General features: G+C 39.8%; 1 protein-coding gene across 3 annotated transcripts in view; it reads left to right on the plus strand.

Annotated features, from left to right (window-relative positions):
- The window catches only part of PPARGC1A (PPARG coactivator 1 alpha), a gene marked incomplete at its 5' end in the record, with an annotated part of 169,814 nt that overhangs the window by 137,593 nt on the left and 12,362 nt on the right, over positions 1–19,859 (plus strand). For all 3 annotated transcript variants that reach the window (XM_082316293.1, XM_082316294.1, XM_082316295.1), the window contains 8 exons: positions 3,041–3,235; positions 4,195–4,317; positions 5,227–5,431; positions 9,538–9,583; positions 9,692–9,765; positions 17,635–18,547; positions 19,119–19,223; positions 19,360–19,480. In XM_082316293.1, the coding sequence (XP_082172419.1) occupies positions 3,041–3,235; positions 4,195–4,317; positions 5,227–5,431; positions 9,538–9,583; positions 9,692–9,765; positions 17,635–18,547; positions 19,119–19,223; positions 19,360–19,480 (1,782 nt within the window). The remainder of the gene's footprint in view (positions 1–3,040; positions 3,236–4,194; positions 4,318–5,226; positions 5,432–9,537; positions 9,584–9,691; positions 9,766–17,634; positions 18,548–19,118; positions 19,224–19,359; positions 19,481–19,859) is intronic.

Here is a 19,859-nt window from a genome sequence, read left to right on the forward strand (position 1 = left end):
CATTATGAATTGTTTTCATAAGTGTTTAATAATTGCACGTATTTGCCATGCGGCTTTATGTTTGAGATTATTCTCCACCCCTTTTTCTTACACACTGTAGTTCATTTAGGTGGTCTAAATACTTAGGATCTCCTCCTTTAGACAGAAGCAAACCCTCTCAGCGTGACCCTGCTTGGAAGTTAGGGACGTGGCAGAGCGAGTCCCCGAGAGCACACAGCACTTCTTCTGACCTCGGCGGAGATTGAAGGTGCTCAGCTCCTCCTGATTCACCGAGCCTGTGATGTGCAGGTTGGATGCCAGTCTGAAACATGAACTTCTTCGGTGACGGTGCTGAAACCGTGAAAGAGCCTGCATTTGGCCATGGCGTTGCTTCTCCCCAGTGCTGTCAACACCAAGACTCAGGTTGCAATAGCAAAGTAGAAAGCTGCTGCTTCAGTGATTATTGCTCAGACGTTGATGTACCTGACCATCTCTCCCTCCGCATCTCCCCATAGCACCATTTCTGCCGTATCTAATAATTATGTTTCTTTATAAACAGTAATTTAGGACAATTAGGAGCAATAGCATAGTTAAACCTTTAAAAGGTTATCTCGCAATGTCATTTTCTTGACTAATGTGTTCCTGCTGCCGTGTCGTTTGTGAATAGACATGTGTTAGCCAGCTAGTGTGCTTCATCTGTGGTGACTTTGATTTATTTGCTCTGTAAATTGGGACTGAAGCAATAATGGAAAGTGACATTAATTGTTTAACAGAGTCCTCTTTGTCACATCCTGTGCTTTCTCTGGGGTGTTTGAATGTTGAAACTTCTACAAAACTAATTGAAATTGCTGTGATGAGGACCAGTGTCCACTCAACTTTCTGTTCTTGAATGTCAGCACGCTTGAGTGTCTGTTTAAAGCACAAGAGCTGAGCAGCTAACAGCAAATATCAGGGTTTCTTCTGGCATGCTATTATTAAAGAAGGCATTCCCCATTAGAAATAGTAACACTTCCAGCTTTGTTGTCAGCTTTATAAGCTGCAGGGCTCAGTAAGGGCGGGGTGTGTGTGTGTGTGTGCCCCACCAGCTAGACTTGCTGGAGAAGTTCCTGCTGCGGGGCGGGGGCAGGCAGCCAGACCCCCCTGCAGCCACCCCGGGGCTGAGGGCTGGCTCTCACCACCATTCATCCCACCGCCTGCAAGGGGTTTGAAATGCCGTTGGAAAAAAAGTCAGCACTTCGTTACATTGCAAAGCGCTTTTTCGCCTGATAACACCTTTTCGTACTTTTATAGAAGTGACGCTGTAATGTTCCTCTTTGCCTCTCAAAAAGTGGCTGTGAAAAGCTGCATTTGGAGCGTGGTTTTATTCACAAGGTGGCTTCCCTCTGCTTATTTCCATCCTCTGCACACTGAATTATCATGGCACTGTGCATGTGCCTGCTTGGTATGGTGGAAATCACCAGATACTGGGACTTAGACTCCTTCTCAGCGGCCAAGCCCCTTTTGGCCTTTTAAGTAAATGCTTCTCCTTAGCATTAGCTTTGCCTGAGTGTTTATTTGTTTCTTGGGGATGATGCTGTAAGCACCAGAACAGTCTGTGCTCTGCCATAGCTTTCTTGCTTGAAGACAGAGCTTTTCTGTAAGAAGCCGTGAGGTGTGATTTGGCAGAGAAGCCTGGCAGGAGCAATTATCTATGTGGTTTATGAGCGTCTCTGTTTGCAGTCTGGTAGATACAGTATTACTGAAAAAAGTCATGCTAAGCAGATACCCCGATTCACTTGATTTTTTTTTTTTCTTTTCTGAGGTGTTACTGGCAATGTTTTGTTGTTGACTTTTTTAACTTCATATTTTTTTTCAAAGGGAGAGCTTTTGTTTGCCTTACTCGTGTATTCCTTCCTAGTTCACTTTTGAACTATGAGATTTGAACTCAGCTGAAATCTCTTCGCAGTGTGAACCTGGAGCGTGATGAACCACTCTGAAGCTGGCGGAAAAACTCCCAATTTGATATCCCTGGAATCAGTGAAAGACTTTCCATTTATTTCAATAGCACTAGGATCAGCCTAGGAATCCTAGATAATTGATCTGTCAAGATCAATTTCCAATCTTTCTGAAAAATAAACATAATGATTTTTACACAATTCTCTTCTACAGAACTCTCAGTACTCCAAAAATCTGTACCTTAATATGCAGTAGGGACTATATTTCATTAAAAAATCAGAAGGCATTTAAATTTACTCAATTTGACAAAAAGAAGTCTTGTTGCTGAAATAAGATATCTAATATAAATTAACATTACAGCCACATCTGATTAGGAATTAATCTACTTTTTATAATTGCAGTCTGAATTAGATAAACGCATACAATAGTCGCATTGAGCACTCAAACGACGTAACTCGAAAGGACAACTTCAAAGGCAACCTGCTTAATACATTTCCTTAAAAGCAACCCAAAGAGCCTGCCATCTACAATATGAGTCCTGATGGCCAGTCTTATGCCAAAATGCTCAGGAGTGAGAAGGTTTTTGCTTGGCTTTGGAGCAATGACTTCCAGAAGTATGGAAGGGAAAACCTTCTTCTCTTACACCAGGCCGCATATGTGAACAAGGTTTTCCAGATTTCACTGGTGATTCATTTTGGTCTTCTGATTACCTGTCTTACTCTGATTCTTGTAATTTTGTCAGGTCAATTAGCTGATGAAAAGAGAAAGAAAGAGACAGCCTGGGCTGACACCATCATTAGGTGTCAGCATCTTAGGCACATCCTGTAATACAATCCCTGCGTGATTACTTCTTGTTGTTAACACCAGATTAAAAAAAAAAAAAAAAAAAAAAATTGTGGAAGAAAAGTAAACTAGAGCCATACAGTGCAAGTGCAAAGTGATTTCTCTTGAACACAGAGATGGATAATCTTATTGTGCTTAATTACATCTTCTGAGATGCTGTTGCAGGTTACTGTTTCAAGGGCTGGTTTAACTGTGTTTTGACTGCTTTTTCACGTACAGAGGCATCGTTTTTTCCTTTTCTCTTCTCACCTGGTTCCACTTTTTGTTTTGCCCCCTCCCACAGAAGATAGATGAAGAGAGCGAGGCAAACTTGCTAGCCGTTCTCACTGAAACCCTGGACAGCATCCCTGTGGATGAGGATGGATTGCCTTCATTTGATGCACTGACAGATGGAGATGTGACCAACGAAAATGCCGCTAGCCCTTCACCAATGCCCGACGGCACCCCTCCAACTCAGGAGGCAGAAGAGCCGTCTCTAGTAAGAACCCTTCCTACTGTTTAACAGGAATTGGATGTGCCTCTGGCTACCCGCTGCATGGGTATGATGTAGTCACAGTAAGGTCTGGACTTTTCATTTAGACTGGAAAGGAAAAAGAAGTAAAGAACTGAAAACTAAGCGGGGAAAAAACCCCACCAAGTAGACATAGGATGACTAATAAGGCAATCTATTAAAAAGTGTGTTGAAGAGATTGTTTGAGATTCTTGTGCTAATGGCTGACACTTTTGCTTATCATTCTGTTCAGATAAGCCAGGGTAATGGTTTTTAATTCATATTTCATTTCTCGGGGCTCTTTTTGTGTGTATGTTTAGATGTCACTTTCGGTGATCTGTAAAGAAGGGCCCATTGAGTCTGGCGGGACGTGGGGCTAATTTTGTGCCTTTAACATTGATTTGACCAGTAAGCACCAGCTTAGTGCTAATCAGGGCAAAACTGAACCTTGGGTGAGGATGTGGGTGAAACCTTATATGCGTTTTGCTCAGTAAAACCAGTTTGAGATGCGATTCTGTTTCTGCTGAACGTCCCTTATCACTGGCTTCTGCGGAAGCAGAGCCAGATACCTTCATCTTGACACTGTATCCGTTAGTCTGTTCACGTTAACGTCTCTGTTTAGATCAGAGGCCTCTTCTGTCGAACAGATCACCGAGAATTTCATTTTGCCATGGATTCAGAGATCCAAGACCCTTGTCATTTCTGCTTGCCCTGCAGTATACTGCAGTAAAGGGAGCAGAAATACACTGCCAAGCCAGAAGAAAATGAAGTCTGTTTGCTCTGGGGAATATCGAGTCCTTCTTTGTGTTTTATTGTACTTTGCTTGCTGAAATTGATATAGCTAACTTTAAGTAACTATGCAAAAATGCAGATAAGTCATTTTAATCCATAAAGATGCATAACTTTACTCTTTTCCTTCCACCTCCCTTTCCCTGATGTGTTTGTAGCTTAAGAAGCTCTTGCTGGCTCCAGCCAACACTCAGCTAAATTACAATGAATGCAGTGGTCTCAGCACACAAAACCATGCAAACACTAATCACAGGATCAGAACAAGCCCTGTGGTTGTTAAGGTACAAACTTAATCTTTGTAATTAGGAAAAAAGGAAAAAAAAATAAAAAGAAAAAGTGTAATAAGGTCTTTTATGCTTTCAGCAACCAAGCAAGCAGTAGATCTAAGAGTGTCTTATTAATCTGCCTACTATCTTGCAACTGCTTTAAAAAGAAAAAGTGAACAGATTATAGACTGGGCTCCAGAAAATCACCTGAGCTCCTTTATGCTCTGAATATTTCATTTATGCTTTTTCTCTTGGCAGAGTTCAGTTGTAGTCCCACCGTCTGTTACTCTCGCCTACTTTATTGGTACACAGAATAGTAGGGGGTACGATAAAATTTGCTGATGGGCTGGTGTTGTTTATGAGTGACTCCAGGATGTGGGACTGCCATTTTACCAGCTGTCTGAGCTAAGAAAAATGACACTGGATTCTTGGCAAAAGATGTGTATCAGCCATTAATTGGATAGAATGGGGGCTCTGACATAATTCTGTTAGCAGGCAGTATTAAACAATGTTTGTCTTGCCATTCACTGTAACTGAAAACGGAGCGTTTAGGGGTACTTAAGAGAGTTGTGAATACTGGGCTCAAGCAATCAGCAGCAAATTAAGGTTTAAACCAGCTTATTTTTTTGTTCACAGTAAAGGCGCTGTAGGGTCTTGTTAGTTACATGTTGCTGAGTAGGAACATTGAAATGTAGGAGAAATGAAATAAAAAGCTGCATAAATGTCATTTAGGAATTTTAAATGTAATTTTCTTTCCTTGTTCTGCAAACAATTATTCACAGCTCATAGATCTAGTACACTTAGACTGAACACTTCATTGAAAGTCTCATCTCTTCAGAAAACCTATATCCATTCTGATAAGGTTCAGCTCACTAATTTTAGCTTATTTTATTTTATTTTATTTTATTATGCCCTGTTCTTAAGACTGAGAATTCATGGAGCAATAAAGCAAAGAGCATTTGTCAACAGCAAAAGCCTCAAAGACGTCCCTGCTCTGAACTTCTCAAATATCTGACTACGAATGATGACCCTCCTCAGACCAAACCAGCAGAGAACAGGAACAGCAGCAAAGAGAAATGCACCTCCAAAAGGAAGCCCCATCTGCAGTCTCAGACAAATCATCTGCAAGGTAGGTGTGGGACAGCAGAACACAGCTTCGGTACGAGCAGTAATGCAGGAAGCTGAAATACCACGGTTGTGAATACCCTCGATACCTCTTCTGTTCTTTGGATTAGTATTGTAAATCTGGCATCTCTTCTGTGTAGGGAAAATTTTAAAACAGTATAATGAAGTTAGAATTAGTTAGCTAGATTTAGCTTTTAAACACCTTTAATCCTGTCTCTATTGCACCCAGCCTCAGAAAAAGAATCTCAGGAGACAAAAGTTTAACAAATACCACATGGTAATATACCAAGCTAGCTGGAGATACTTATTCACAGAGTACTGTACCACTAAGAAATCATTATACCCCTAAACAAGCTGGGCAGGCCAGTTCATTAGTGAGCTTCTTTCTTTTTTGCTAGTGTAAAACTGAAGGCATTGTTAACCTGCCACATAGTCCTTAAGAGACAATAAATAGTGCTCACTGCTACAGAGGAAGCAATAAATGTGTCATTCCTGTTAAAGCTGGAATGCCGGTTTGTAATTTTATTTTGTAAATAGTTGAAAGTTTAGCTGCCATCCTGATCTTTCTCTCTCTTTTTAGATTCTTTATGGCCAAAAGTAAACACTTGTGTTGACTTTTAGTATCCCCCGGTGCATAAAGAACTGGTCTATATTACAAGTAGCTTCTGTGACAGAGATGCAAGAACTTAAAGCCGTCTCTGTTGTTTTCTCTCCCCCTCTTCCCCTGCCTGTTTTCCCAAGATAAAGGAAAGCTGTAAAAGCTTACGAGCCCAAAGGGAGCTTTCTTTTTAAAGTTACTGTTACTTTAAAATACATCTATGTATATATATTGGCCTGGCATCTGGAAGGCTAGGTGCCTATCTCAGTCACATCAGTACAAATCCTGGATGACTCCACTAAAGTCAATGGAAGTTATCTGGCTGCAACAGAGATCAGGATATGACCCTAAATGTGTTGTTCTGGTATTTTTAAAGCAACAATTGTAAACTGTATATGTTTTTTCTTCTCCCCCCCGCCCCCCCCACCCCCGCATTTTCAGCCCCCATTAAATCTATTTTTTCACTCTTCACTAGGAAGTATAAGCAAACTTAATAAAAATAATCTTCCCTTCCCACCACTAAATACCCTTCTCGCAGCTGTACATTCTGACATCCTAAGTATGGTTTTCCCCATTATGGTCTCAAATTCTCTGAACAATGTTTCTTGTAAGAAGGAAATCCAACTGCCCCTAGAGCTTCTTGGATGCCAACTGCTACTCCTTCTGGATGGCTTCAGCAGTCTGCTTCACAGCAAAATCCAGACTGAACTGCATGTGTAAAACCTGGGTCTCTTGCTGCAATGGTACTGAAACATAGACCTGCCAGAAGTTACAGGGGGCTTTATTAACACTGTTGGGTGTTAAGGTGATACGTGATAAGGTATATCATGTATAACATGCTATACACACGTGTATGTTATACACATACATAGATGTATGCGCACACACGTAAATATGGACTATAAAATCTTCCTATTCAGATCAGAGCTGCATTTTTTCCCCAGCTGAGGCAATTGTGTAGATTCAGCGCAAATAAGCAGGGCACGTTGGGTTGTGGAAGCAGCGCGGAAGGAGAGGTTAGGAAAGTCCAAAGGGACATATAGCTAACTTACCAGTGTTTAACAGATGGCTGTGACTTTGGTGGTATTGCAGGTGAAATTGCAGGCAGAGAGAAATTACTCTCTTCTTTAATTCCTGCGGTTTAATTTACAGGCTTCCGAAATGTTGTTTTTTTCATTGAATTTGCCTCATACACCAATATATGACTTCAATATCAATGGATTTGCATATAATAGAAATATAAGAATATAATGCTTTCAGCTTGGACAGTCAATTCATGCAGAATCAACCTTGCAAATTTAACTGATATTTGCAGACCTGCAGTCATTTGTTCATACATTTAATCAAAAGTACAAGAAAATTGGCTCCTTCTGTTGTAAAAAATAATCAGGGTCTGATATTTTCTTTCAAAGTTAGGGAAAGCACACAAAAGATAAGTCAAACGGTATTTTCCTTTAGGGTTACTGTTGCAAACATATTGCAAACCCACGGGAATGTCCACAAACCCATTCATGCCAAAGATCATCTGTGGTTTTGCATTGAAATTTGCCCATGAGGAAACTTAGTTCTTTTGAACCTGAATGTTTTCAATTTACAGGGACAAGCAACTTCGTGTGAATCCTTCTTAATAAGAAAAAAACACACCACAGTAGACCTTGAAACTCTACTAAACAGGCACCATGGAAAATGATAGTGTCTTGGCTAAATATTTACACTATCAATAGCTGTATGTGAGGACGAATCCTTTGCAGGAATACTGTTTGGCCAAGCCCTTGCCTAGCAGTAAGAAAAATGATGGGTGTTTTGGTATGTGAATTTCTCAGTGGGAGAGTTCAGTGATATCTGCCCATAACGAATACATACAAGTGTGAGATAACGCCTTGGTTCTGTGCCCATCTCTAGCAGATTTGCACTGTGCTTCAGCGCTTCGGAATTTTATATATATATATATATGTATATGTTCTGATGTGGGACTATTCTGTGGGACTAATGAGAGCTAGAACGAGACTTTTTGGAGGCTTAAATAGCTCTTACACATTCAGCTTCCTTAGAAAGCCTAAATTGGCTAAGATTATGTAGACTTTTATCCTCTAAAAAAAAGTGGAAGCCTTTGTATAAAACTTTATTCCAGAGCCTTACTGTAAGGTCTGGTTTTTTTTAAAGCCAGTTTTACCTCTAGGTAGCCACTGGCAAACATTAGTATCCCTAGATGTATATAAAATACACACAAAGATGTGTCAGGTTACGTTCAGTCTTACCGCGTCTGGTTTTATGCAAAATCAGCGGCAGTGCTGAATCAGACAAATAACTCGTTGAGGTGCATCTCCTCACTCCGGCGGTGGCTTCTGAGGAAGGTGAACCTGAGGTGAACACCTAAGCGTCCATTTCTAACTTTCATATGGGGAGGAGGAGAAACAATATGTAGCTCTTGAGAAATGAGTTAATTTTTAAAAAAATGTAATATTACTTCAGGAATGCTCTAGAGCTTATAAAAGTAATCAATTTGCATATAAAATCCTTTAATGTTGATGGGAGCTACAAGCCTGGAATGAATACGTAATATGCAGTAGTGACGCTCTGGACAAAAGATCTGCAGTGCAGGAGTGTTCAAGGGGAACATTTTGTCTTAAGTAATGAATTTGCAGCAGAGATCCCCTGCTGTTGTTCTTGGTACAATGCTCTCTGCGTTTAAACATCAATCTAACTTCTGAAAAGTAAAATTTGCAAGTAATATTATTTTTAATTTTTAAACATTTTACTGGCAATTAAAGGAATCTTAGCTGTATTACAGTATCCTAGTTCTTGACTTGCATTGGGAAAATACAAGTTTGCATGAATAAAAGCTACGAAGACTTGTATTTTTATAGCTAGAGCTTCGTTTTTTGCATATGTTGGGATTGTAGTGCTGAGAGCTTCAACCCCATTTTTAACCATCTGTGACTATGTCTGTGGCTTGTCATAGTTTGCAGGATAATTTGCAAAAATTTGGACTATAACTGGTTGGACTCTGGCCTCATAGAAACAACCTATTCTCAGTGCTATATATAAAATTGTATATTGTAGAAGTAAAATTAACTGAATATTCATAACGTTCTGTTACTTCGTAGTTACTCTGCTGTTCCTGTTTCCAAATAAAACGTGAACTGTAGTCTAAATTAACTCTGAGAGAAATAACATTTTCACAGTGTATCCTGTAGAGTTCTTCATTGATTTCTAACATGTACCACTCTTCTTCAGAAACATTCTTGGCATTTGGGTTGTGTACTATATTTCAGAGGTACAGTAATTGATGTAAATCATTATTGAAATTTAGGTGCCCTTTTGGTACCAGTAATAAGGAATCAGGATGAGTTTCCTTATTTATCTAAGATACACTGAAATGGCTATTAAACTATTAGAGCTCAGCCCTAACCGACTAACATAGGATTCCAGCACCAAAATAAAAACAAATCTTTTTAGTATACGTTATGGAGTGTTTAAATATTCCATAATCGTTTTCTTTTTCCCTATAGCCAAACCAACAAGTTTATCACTTCCATTGACGCCCGAGTCACCAAAGTAAGTACTAAAAAGTGCAAACATTTATAAAAGGGAGGGGGGTTCAATAGATTTTGGCTACAGCAACTCCATTTCAGCTTGTTTTTATAAATGTGCCCTGTCTTCCAGTGATCCCAAGGGTTCCCCATTTGAGAACAAGAATATTGAACAAACCTTAAGTGTGGAACTCTCTGGAACTGCAGGTGAGAAATGGGGAGTGCTGGCTCTTCCTTTAAGCATGGCTCGTGTGTGTGTTTGTTCATTTTAATATACCACATGTACACTGAGATCTCACAGAGGTCTCCAGTAGATTAACTTCAGTGCAGTTTAGCATTGACATTTCATCCAGTTACCTGAGAAGGAATGTGTTTGAAAATATGGCTCCAAACCTACACAAGAGAGCATAATTTCTGGGAAAATATGAATGAAACCATTTATCTGTTCTACTTCCCCATTTCCCCATAGATTTGTGTACTGCTGAGCACCATCTTTCAAAGACAAACCCCACAGCACAGTGTAATAGATGTTACAGATGGAAAAGTTATGTCATCCAGTCTGTCTCCAGGCCAGTCTAGGGCTGTACGTGTCTGCATGTTTCAGTGCTTTGTCAATTCTAGATTAATATGTCACAAATAACAGCTTTCTCCTCTACCACTGAAAAACTATTCCATACCTTAGAGGTAATTTTTTTAAATTGGTACTCATTTTATATTCTTGCTTTCTTTTTATTTCTTCCGTTAGCACACTTCACACAACCTCCCTTTATCCTCCTCCTCCGTTCAGATCCCTGGTGTTTGTACCTTTTGAAGATTTGTAGATTTTTTTATCACGTGCTGGTTTAGTTCATGCATTACCCATTGCACTCATTTAATTAATCTGCTCTTCTTTCCACTAAAGTCAATTCGTTCAGACTCAGACCTGTCTTACTGCTTTCCTCGGAACTCTGTTTTGCCTCTGTTTTCCTGAAGTGTCCAGAAATGAGCACAAGAGCACACGTTGAGCTCCACCTGAGCTATTACCAAGACTGTTTTCTTTCTCAGTTATGTAATATTGAAAAGTAAGAGATGTACTTGGCACGTGTTTCTCTCAGGATAACAGTGAATTATAAACGTGATCTTTGGCATTTTGGGGGGCATTGCAAAATATGTCTTCAGGTACCGTAAATCAGCTTGGTGCCCCTAAATTTAGTGGCAGCTTTACACGAGAGCAGGCCCAAGCGCTAGATTTGTGTATGTACTTGGGCTTTCACCTCCCAATAAACGTATTTCGCTTTTTCAGAAACTTCTTCATTAGTTCAGCATTAAAACATGCATGCTTTCTTCTGCCGTGTCCTGAAAGCCTGCAGTCATAGAATCATTCCTCTTGTGACAAAAGGAAGCATCCTTCCAGTGCACTTTCTTTTTGCAAAACCAACACAAACATGGCAAAATTCACTGTGTGCGGTGGGATAATCTCGTTCAGTGCCAGTAGGCCTGAAGCATGGAGGAGCCTCTTTTATCGTTATTGGAGAGCACATCTGCACGAGGGTGCCCATTTGTAAGCACACTGGTAAATCAGTGCTTAGTGCTGCCAACTGAAGGGGGCAGATGAGGTAACTACAGCAGAGTGGTACAAGCAGCTGTTGAAATCACTGAAGGGAGCAATGTTTTCTCCCAGCCAGAAAGTCAGCAGCCTGCTCCTCCCATCAGCTGACTAGACAGAAACTGGGAGTCGGTCTGACCCCTGGATAGTCCTCTAGTATTGCCTCCACAATGGCAATGGGAATGGTCTTGGTATTACCAAATTCATTCTGCTCCGTCAGCTGTGCACAGAGGAGGAAACAAAACAGCTCTGTAGTTGTCTTAGACAATAAAACCAGGAGAACTAGCACATTAAAAAATGCGTCAGAAGCTGTGAAACAGCACAACTGGGTGAATATGTGAACAGGAACGTTGTACTATGAAAACATGATTTTTTTTCCCCTCTGGAAGTAAATAGAGTCTAGCTAGAAAATAAACTGATTATAATCAGGAAGAAGAAGAGTTGGTGGAGCGTGTGTGGCCAGGGAGTTGGGGAAGTGTTACCAAGCAGTGTACATGATGGTGGCTCTTGGAATTCACGTTGCACTTGCTCTGGTCTTCACAATGCCTGGTGAGGAGGTTCCAGGAGATTGTATTTCATCACTTGGTAGCTTTATTAATCTCTGCCTTCACATACACATAGATTTTATTTTTATATTCATATACGTATATAAATCTATAAAAAGATGAGTGGTTGTGCATGTCTTAATTTTTAACTCATTTGTATTTCAGTAGTGTCTTGTGTCATGAGTCTGCTTGTGCTGGAAGCAGACAAGTACATAACAGAAACAATCGAGTACTGTAGAACTTACAGCATATGTGAGTAAATCATGGCAGAATTGGGACCCACTTCAGTTAAAAAAAAAAAAGGGGGGGGGGGGGAGAAAAAAGTAGTGGCAATAGTGATTAATAATACCTTGGAGTTCTTTAGTGAGACCCTGGCAACTCCAAATTATATCCAGATAACCGCATTGCTCATTGCCCTTATATAGGGCAGCTTGCACAGTACAAGCACTATTTATTATAATTTAAATAGGAGTTGCCTTGATCTCACTGCCGAATTGAAAAGACCATTAGCAGTGCTGCTCGCACTATCGAAGCACAAAGTATTTTAATATAAATAGCAGCTCTCTTGATCTCTCTGCTGAAAACAACATTGGTTCCCTCACTGATGAATTAACTATAGAGTAGAAAAATAAATAAATAAAAGCATTTCCCACATGAGCCATCAATCTTCGTCACACACACATTTTGGATTCATGTATCTAAAGTCAAACTGAAACCGTTCTCTTGCTGATGCTATATCTTGCTTTACAACAGATTTGTTAGTAGTCGTGAATGTAACTTCGTCCTCCCTAAAACTGTCAAAACATTGATTTGTCAAATTACAAGGAACAAATACTTCTTTAAACTATTTTCAAGCCACACATAAGAATTCTTTGAATGCACTTTAAATAAGTGGCCTATGATAGAGGAATAAGTCCATTGCTATCTAAAATCCCAACTCCTGCAGCTGATTTCTAGTGCTATTCTAAGGAAAATGGACCAGAACATCACGATATGGAGGGAGTCCTAGGTGATGATAATGTAGTGGATGAAATTTCTGTGTAAGGTGAGTCTCATTCTGAGTAAGAGGCTCGCAAGATGTCCTTCTCCCGTTGTTTCCACAGCTAGCAGTATTGCCAATGCCTTGCTAAGAGGCCGTGGGCTTGGAACTTCTCTGATGTCTTCCAGGAACACGGGGCATTTCTGTGTCACTGCAAGACCTCATTCCTCCTTGTTACCTGTCAGGTTGAGGGGGCACCTGCAGGCACAGGGACTAGGAGGATGATTCACCCTCTGGAGGTGGCTGTGTTTCCCTTGGTGATTGAGGGCTCCTCAATGATTGTCTTAGACTTTCTGCTGAACTTCTAAATGCCAGAAGTTAGATGGCATGGCTCTTCAATGTTTGAAATTCAGCCCTCTCTGTTCTCTCAGTGTCTTTTTAAACCTTCACTCCTAAATACTCAAAGATATCATGTAAGTGCATGAAGTGAGTTTACAAGCTTAAGGCTCGATCAGTAACTGGAAGGCGATTGCCACCCTCTTATCTACAACAGGTGACTTGGTGAAAAGTCTCTCATTTGCACACAGATCCCTGTAATTTACCTGAGCATAAAACTCCTCACCAGTCTTTCTTGGGTGCAAAATTTGATTTCTCCAAAATATGACAGAAAAGGCTGTATGAACACAATCAGCTTGAATAGTGATTTGGAATTCATGAGCATCCTTGAGGTTACTTACACCTTGCTATTTGCCCACCTCTAGATTTGTGTTACCTCTTAGTTGTCAGAACAAATACTTAAAATCTATCATATAAGAACTTGTTTGACCTCAGAATGATTTCTGATAAAATGAGATACGAGATGCAGAGAGTTGTCCAGAGGGAATAAAATCTAGTAAATTATTTGATATTTTCAGGCGTCTGTGTTTATTCTCTGCAGCGCTGACAACAGGATTAAACTGAATACTCAACAAGCATGTACTTTTTTATTATATGATGGCTATTTAATTTTATTATATTTTCCTGGCTTCTGCAATCTTGTGCCACACAAAAGCTCTTCTGATTCTTTTACTGAATTGAACTGTTATCTTGTGTTCAGTGTTTTAAGTGTCCTTAAATAATGTTTCCCCTTACAATCCATTTTCAAACTTAAAAGGTATAAAAGAATTTATTTTCAATGCCTCTCAAAAGCCCAGTGCACATGTAGAAAGGTTCCAGGGCTGCGTTCCCCAAAAGACACTAATTCTCAGCCCCCTCAAAGCACAACAAACATCATCAAACATTTAAATGCTAACAGTTACAGTAGAGTTTTAGAAAGATTGGTGTCTATGTAAAACAGCATTGCAAATCAGTCCTAACCAGTCAAGATGTCACATTTTATGCAAAGGCCCTCCCCTAATTTCTGTTTATCAACCTAGCTGAATTAAATGACTTTATAAGGGTTTTTTTTAGTGAAGTTTTGGAATGTATCAAAAGTAGTTTCACTCTCCCAGAGACTTTCTTGAAAGAAGTTGCTCGGCCAAGGTGGCAGAGTTGTCACATGCAGACACCTTTTGTTGCACAGACATGGGGAGGGCGGTGCTGCTTTGGCAGCAGCGCTGGCAAATTGATGTACGCTATTTTCAAGCACAAGATCACCGAGTGCATTCATAGTATATAGACAGAGCAAGGCAAAGTGCAAACGTACCATTTACCGAAGCCATTCAATTAAAGAAAAGTCCCTACAAAGAAAATGGTTTTATAGCATGTCATGAAAAAATACTTGCCTTTTACTTTAAAAAGAAAAAAGACTGTTTAAGGGGGATGATTGTAGAGTATGTACCACTTCTAACAGATTTGCTGTGCAGAAGTACATAAGTGTGAGTGATGTAGAGGTACTTGTTTATTATAGAGCACATTTCAATGCAGTAATCATAAATATTGCTAAGGTTGTGCTCTGTTGAAATATGACCTACATACTCTTGATTGTTTGTGTTACGTGATTTGTCTGACACCCATTACATTCTGGGTAATGGCAGCCATTTGTTGCTGTGCACAGCAGGCTCTTTTGACAAAAGAAAATAGGCAGCAATAAAAAAGCTATAGTCTGAATTACATTCTGCACAGTGCTGCACTGCTGAGAGTTTGTGCAAGTGTGTTAACAATGCTCTGAACTGCCTCTTGTCAGCCTTCAGCCCGTAATGGCCATCTGTCCTTCCATAAATCTGTCAAAACCTGCTAAGTTCAAGAGAGAGCACAGAATATACCTTGTACTGTCAACGCTAAAATGTACATATTGGCGGAGAAATCGGCACATATGAAATAATCCAACGGTTATAGAATGTTGTAACACCGTTGATGTGGGAGCATGGCCCTCGGTGAAGATTACCAGGGATTAGCGTGAAGATGAGCAAGTGTGCAGCCAACTGTTTTCTCAAAGTTCACAGTTTGGAGACTGGTCATGGGACACGCTGAAGGTGGACTCTGTAGCAGTGACATGAATTCAAAACTTCACTCCCTCCTCTGTCCCCCGATGGAGGAGTGTTCAAAAGTTAAATGAACATTTTCCAACTTTTATGCGTTTCTCCTTGCTTGTGCACCTCCTGCTTCTGCTGAAAACGAGGAAAAAAGCCAAAATGCCACGAGGAAGCCCTTTCTTAGGCTGTCCCCAGCACAGTTCTGCCAGCAAGAGAAGTGCCAGTAAATTTAGCTCAGTCTGTACTTTTGCGAGGGCTTTTTTGGTAGGGTTTTTTTTATCCCCTCCTCTAAAGGTTTTTGGACTCCTTGTCGGGCTACTGGAAATCGTTGTGCTCTGTGTTTAGCTTGCTTCCTGCCGGCACTAGCTTTAAAGAAGTGAAAATGGAAACAGTATTTTATTTTGAATATTGGATTATCTCTGGGGTTTCTTTGCCTGAAATTCTGAAATATGCATGTTCATTGTGGGGTGGTTGTATTTCTGCTCCATTCTTTCTTTAAAACTACATCCAAAAAACCTGTAACTAACCCCAGAGCTTCTCATGGGCTGTATAATTTCATGAGTAAAAGTGACAGTTCTGAATTTTTTATCTAGAAAACAGTCTTTGCTTACTCAAATCTTTGTTGAATCTGAGCCTGAAGTTTTAACCTGGAAATTATTACTGCAGAATTTTAAAGAGGACCGTTCTCTTCATTTTACCAAAAATTCATGTGGTAGTCAAATATTTTTGTTATTGAGGTGGATAAGGTGTGAAATACATACTGCTGACTCAAGTGAATTTTTGGGAAGGAAGAAAAAAACTGAGGTCTCAAAGGAAATAGGTTAACAATGATGACTTTGCACAAAACTTTTTCACTATTAAATTCAAATTTGAGGTAACTAGAGTTTTAGGTGTCATTATCTTTGCCTCAGTTTCCCTGATTTTTCTGTCACTAGGCAAAGTCTTCACATAGCCATGGGTAGCTCATAAACATTTTTTCTGAATGTTCAGAGAAAATCAAGCTTCTCTCTCACATCAAGTATTCATGCCTTGGTACTCCTATCTTTTTTTTCTGGAACAAATTCATTGCAGCTAATGCAATGGGACTCCCAGTCTCCATTTATGCTCCTTAGGGAGCACTATGCATTGATGGACGCTTTTCTTCTTTACAGCAAAACACTATAAAACATGTTCCATTTGCATTGATCTGCTGAGCTCTGTTGCATAGTTAAAAATACAAAACAAAACTCTATAGCCATGTTTGAAATACACATTTCCTGTAAGTGTGTCTGCCCTCTCTTTTCATTCCTGTGAAGGAAGTAATGGAAAGCTCATTGCTTGGGTGAGAAGAAGAAATCTTGGGCAGCATCAGCCTCTGGAGCATTTAAGGATGGTCTGGATTAGCTAGGAGAACTCCCTAATCTCAGTCTAATTTGTTTAGTTTTAAGCATATATACTTCTAAATTACATTAGGGTCAATTGGACGGAAGCAAATTTTCCAAACATAACGTACTAAGTACCTTCCTGAAGAGTAATTATTTCCTGAAAAATGGCTGCAGTTTGCTGTTACTCTGCCCTGGTGCCCTGGGTTATCCTTTTGTAAAGTCTGAAGAAATTCTACCATTTCTACAGAAAATATTGAGAGTTATAGTCTACCCTTATAAAAATAATTGGAAGATGCTGTTTTGGTTCCCAGGTTTTACTGGAATGGGCTGTAGTCCTTCCTGCAATTTTGTCTCACCATAGTAATATAATCTATTACAGTTACGTGAACAATCCTGGTAGTTAGTGGTATCTTTGAATATTTATCTGTTTCCTTTCAACTCCCTACTTCATGACTCTCACTAATATTTAGTTCTAAATGCAATGGTTTATTACAGTTGCGGTTGTCCTGTTGTTCACTTGGGTTTCAGTTGCAGAACCACATTTTAGGCAAAATGTATTAGTTATGCTTACAAGAATGTATTATACATACATTAGCAATGGTTTACTAAGTTAATGAACTGTGGAGACAAAGAGTCATTGCAGTCGAGTTGTAGAGTTGCTATACTCTCTTACATTCAAGTTCTACGTCCTACCGAGGTTCCTTTGGTAGCACTCATTTATTTTTCTCAGGCTTGCTTTTATTCAGGTTTTTGTCTGCTAATTTCTTTAGGTTTTTGACAGTGCTAGTCTTTTGACTTCTGATTTTTATATCAAAATCTTTTTTATTTTTAACAAAAAAGTCTTTTGGTTTTTATCTCTTGATCTTTTCTATCAGAATCTACAGAGAGAGGCGGATGTCATGGAAGAAGGGGAGGGGCAGAAATGATGCTGAAGATTAGTGGCAATGCATTAGTACTGTTGCTATTGTTCTTACCAGACCTTTGGTGTCTCACACCCTAAATGCTCTTATTCCCAGTATTAGCAGTGTTAAATTAAAGTGAGGTAGAATGGGTCTTGCTTTGTATCTGTTTTAAAGAAGCACATGAGCTGTCTTTATAAATGTTGTTTGTGTGCTTAAAAATATTTTGTTCCTCCTTTTTTTCCCCTTAGGCCTAACTCCACCTACGACCCCTCCTCATAAAGCCAACCAGGATAATCCTTTTAGGACTTCACCTAAGCCGAAGTCATCATGCAAGACTGTTGTACCACCTTCAAAAAAGCCCCGCTGTAGTGAGTCTTCCGGTTCTCAAGGAAATAACCCAACCAAGAAGGGTCCAGAACAGTCTGAGCTGTACGCGCAGCTTAGCAAGACTACAGTACTGTCCAGTGGACATGAGGAGAGAAAGACAAAACGGCCCAGTTTGCGGCTGTTTGGTGACCATGACTACTGTCAATCTGTGAATTCAAAATCGGAAATACACATTAAAATATCCCAGGAACTTCAGGACTCCAGACAACTAGAATTTAAGGATTCTTCACCTGGGTGGCAGTGTCAGATTTGTTCTTCTTTAGAACAAGACCAGTATTTCAAGAAAGAGACTTTACAGACAAGTAAGCAGGGTTCCCACGGTAATAACAGAAAACAGCTCCAAGACCAGGAAATTCGGGCTGAACTGAACAAGCATTTTGGTCACCCCAGCCAAGCTGTTTTTGATGAAGAAGCAGATAAGAACAGAGAATTAAGGGACAGTGATTACAGTAATGAACAATTCTCCAAACTACCTATGTTTATAAATTCAGGACTAGCAATGGATGGTCTCTTTGATGACAGTGAAGATGAAAGTGATAAACTATGCTACCCTTGGGATGGGACACAAGCCTATTCATTATTTGATGTATCGCCTTCTTGCTCTTCTTTTAACTCTCCATGCAGAGATTCAGTGTCTCCACCCAAATCCTTATTTTCTCAAAGATCCCAAAGGACACGCTCTAGATCAAGGTCCTTTCCTCAACGCAGGTCTTGTTCCCGTTCTCCATATTCCCGATCGAGATCAAGGTCGCCCTGTAGTAGATCCTCTTCAAGGTACGGTACAGCAAATTCATGTATCATCATTGTAGTTAATAAGAAGGAAAACAGCAAAAACATAAAGCAACTTAAAGGAAAGAAAGAAAAAAGCAAGACGTAACTTAATCCAGTGCAACTCATTCTGTTGCTCCTGAGCTGATTAACTCTGAAGGTTACGGGGTTGCTACAGAAACACTTGTTGCCATTATCCTTTAAATCTGCCAAGTTTACACTTTCTGAGTGGAGCCAGTCAGGTCAGCAGCAGAGCAATTGGTGAGAGATGTACAAAACTAACCTTTCCCATTATCTGTGAGCTGCCCGGTGCCAATCTAGCTGCAGTCCCTATCTGATGAAGTTGACGGTGGCTTACTCTCTGCTCTGTGTTAGCCTCAATAAGGAACATTACAGAAGGGCGGGGGGGGGGGGGGGGGGAATCACTTGAGGCCCCTTAGTTGACTAGGAGATCACAAACTGTCACTGGAAAATCTCACTGGTAGCTTAGAAGAAATGGTAAGTTGGGGGAAGAGGTAGAAAATGGTGTCAGTAGATTCAAACTGAATGACAGAGGTGAATGTGTTTCTTCCTGCAGATCTTGTTGCTATTATGAGTCCAGCCACTGTAGACACCGAGCATACAGAAGTTCTCCCTTACGTGCAAGATCGCGATCCAGATCACCGTACAGTCGCAGACCCAGGTAGTGCATTTTGCCTGCATTTGGTTTGCTTTGCAGCTGGTTCTCAAGAGATAATGAAGCATTCCAGAAATTGTATTACTAATTTTACATTTACAAATGCAGGTGCTTGATTTAATGACTAAGTTATGTTTCCTAGATATGACAGCTATGAGGAATATCAGCATGAAAGGCTGAAGAGGGAAGAATACCGCAAAGAGTATGAAAAACGGGAATCTGAAAGGGCCAAACAAAGGGAGAGACAGAGGCAGAAAGCAATTGTAAGCACTGTGAAGATAACTTTCATTTTGAAATAGATTTCTCTTTCTTTTCATAGATTTCTAAAGCTAGAACTCAGACTTTATTTTCTTTCTTTTCTATAAAAGAAAAAACAAAATATAAAAATCTGCATACATGTATTTCTTAATATTTCGAATTTTATGCAAATATGTGTTTTCATAACTATTTGTGTTTTTGATGTTACAATACTAATTTTTTCAGGTTCTATAAATTGCAACTCTTCAAGTTTTTCACAGTCAACAGATACAGAGGGCTTACTAGAAAAAGGTTTCATCCCAGACAACAGACAATTAAAAGTGAACCAGTCTATTTCTTATACAGATCTGTCAGTGAACCTGCATTTTATACTATATGTCACCT

This window comes from Platalea leucorodia (assembly GCF_965183815.1).
Source record: "Platalea leucorodia genome assembly, chromosome: 6".
In the NCBI taxonomy this organism is placed as follows: Eukaryota; Metazoa; Chordata; class Aves; order Pelecaniformes; family Threskiornithidae; genus Platalea; species Platalea leucorodia.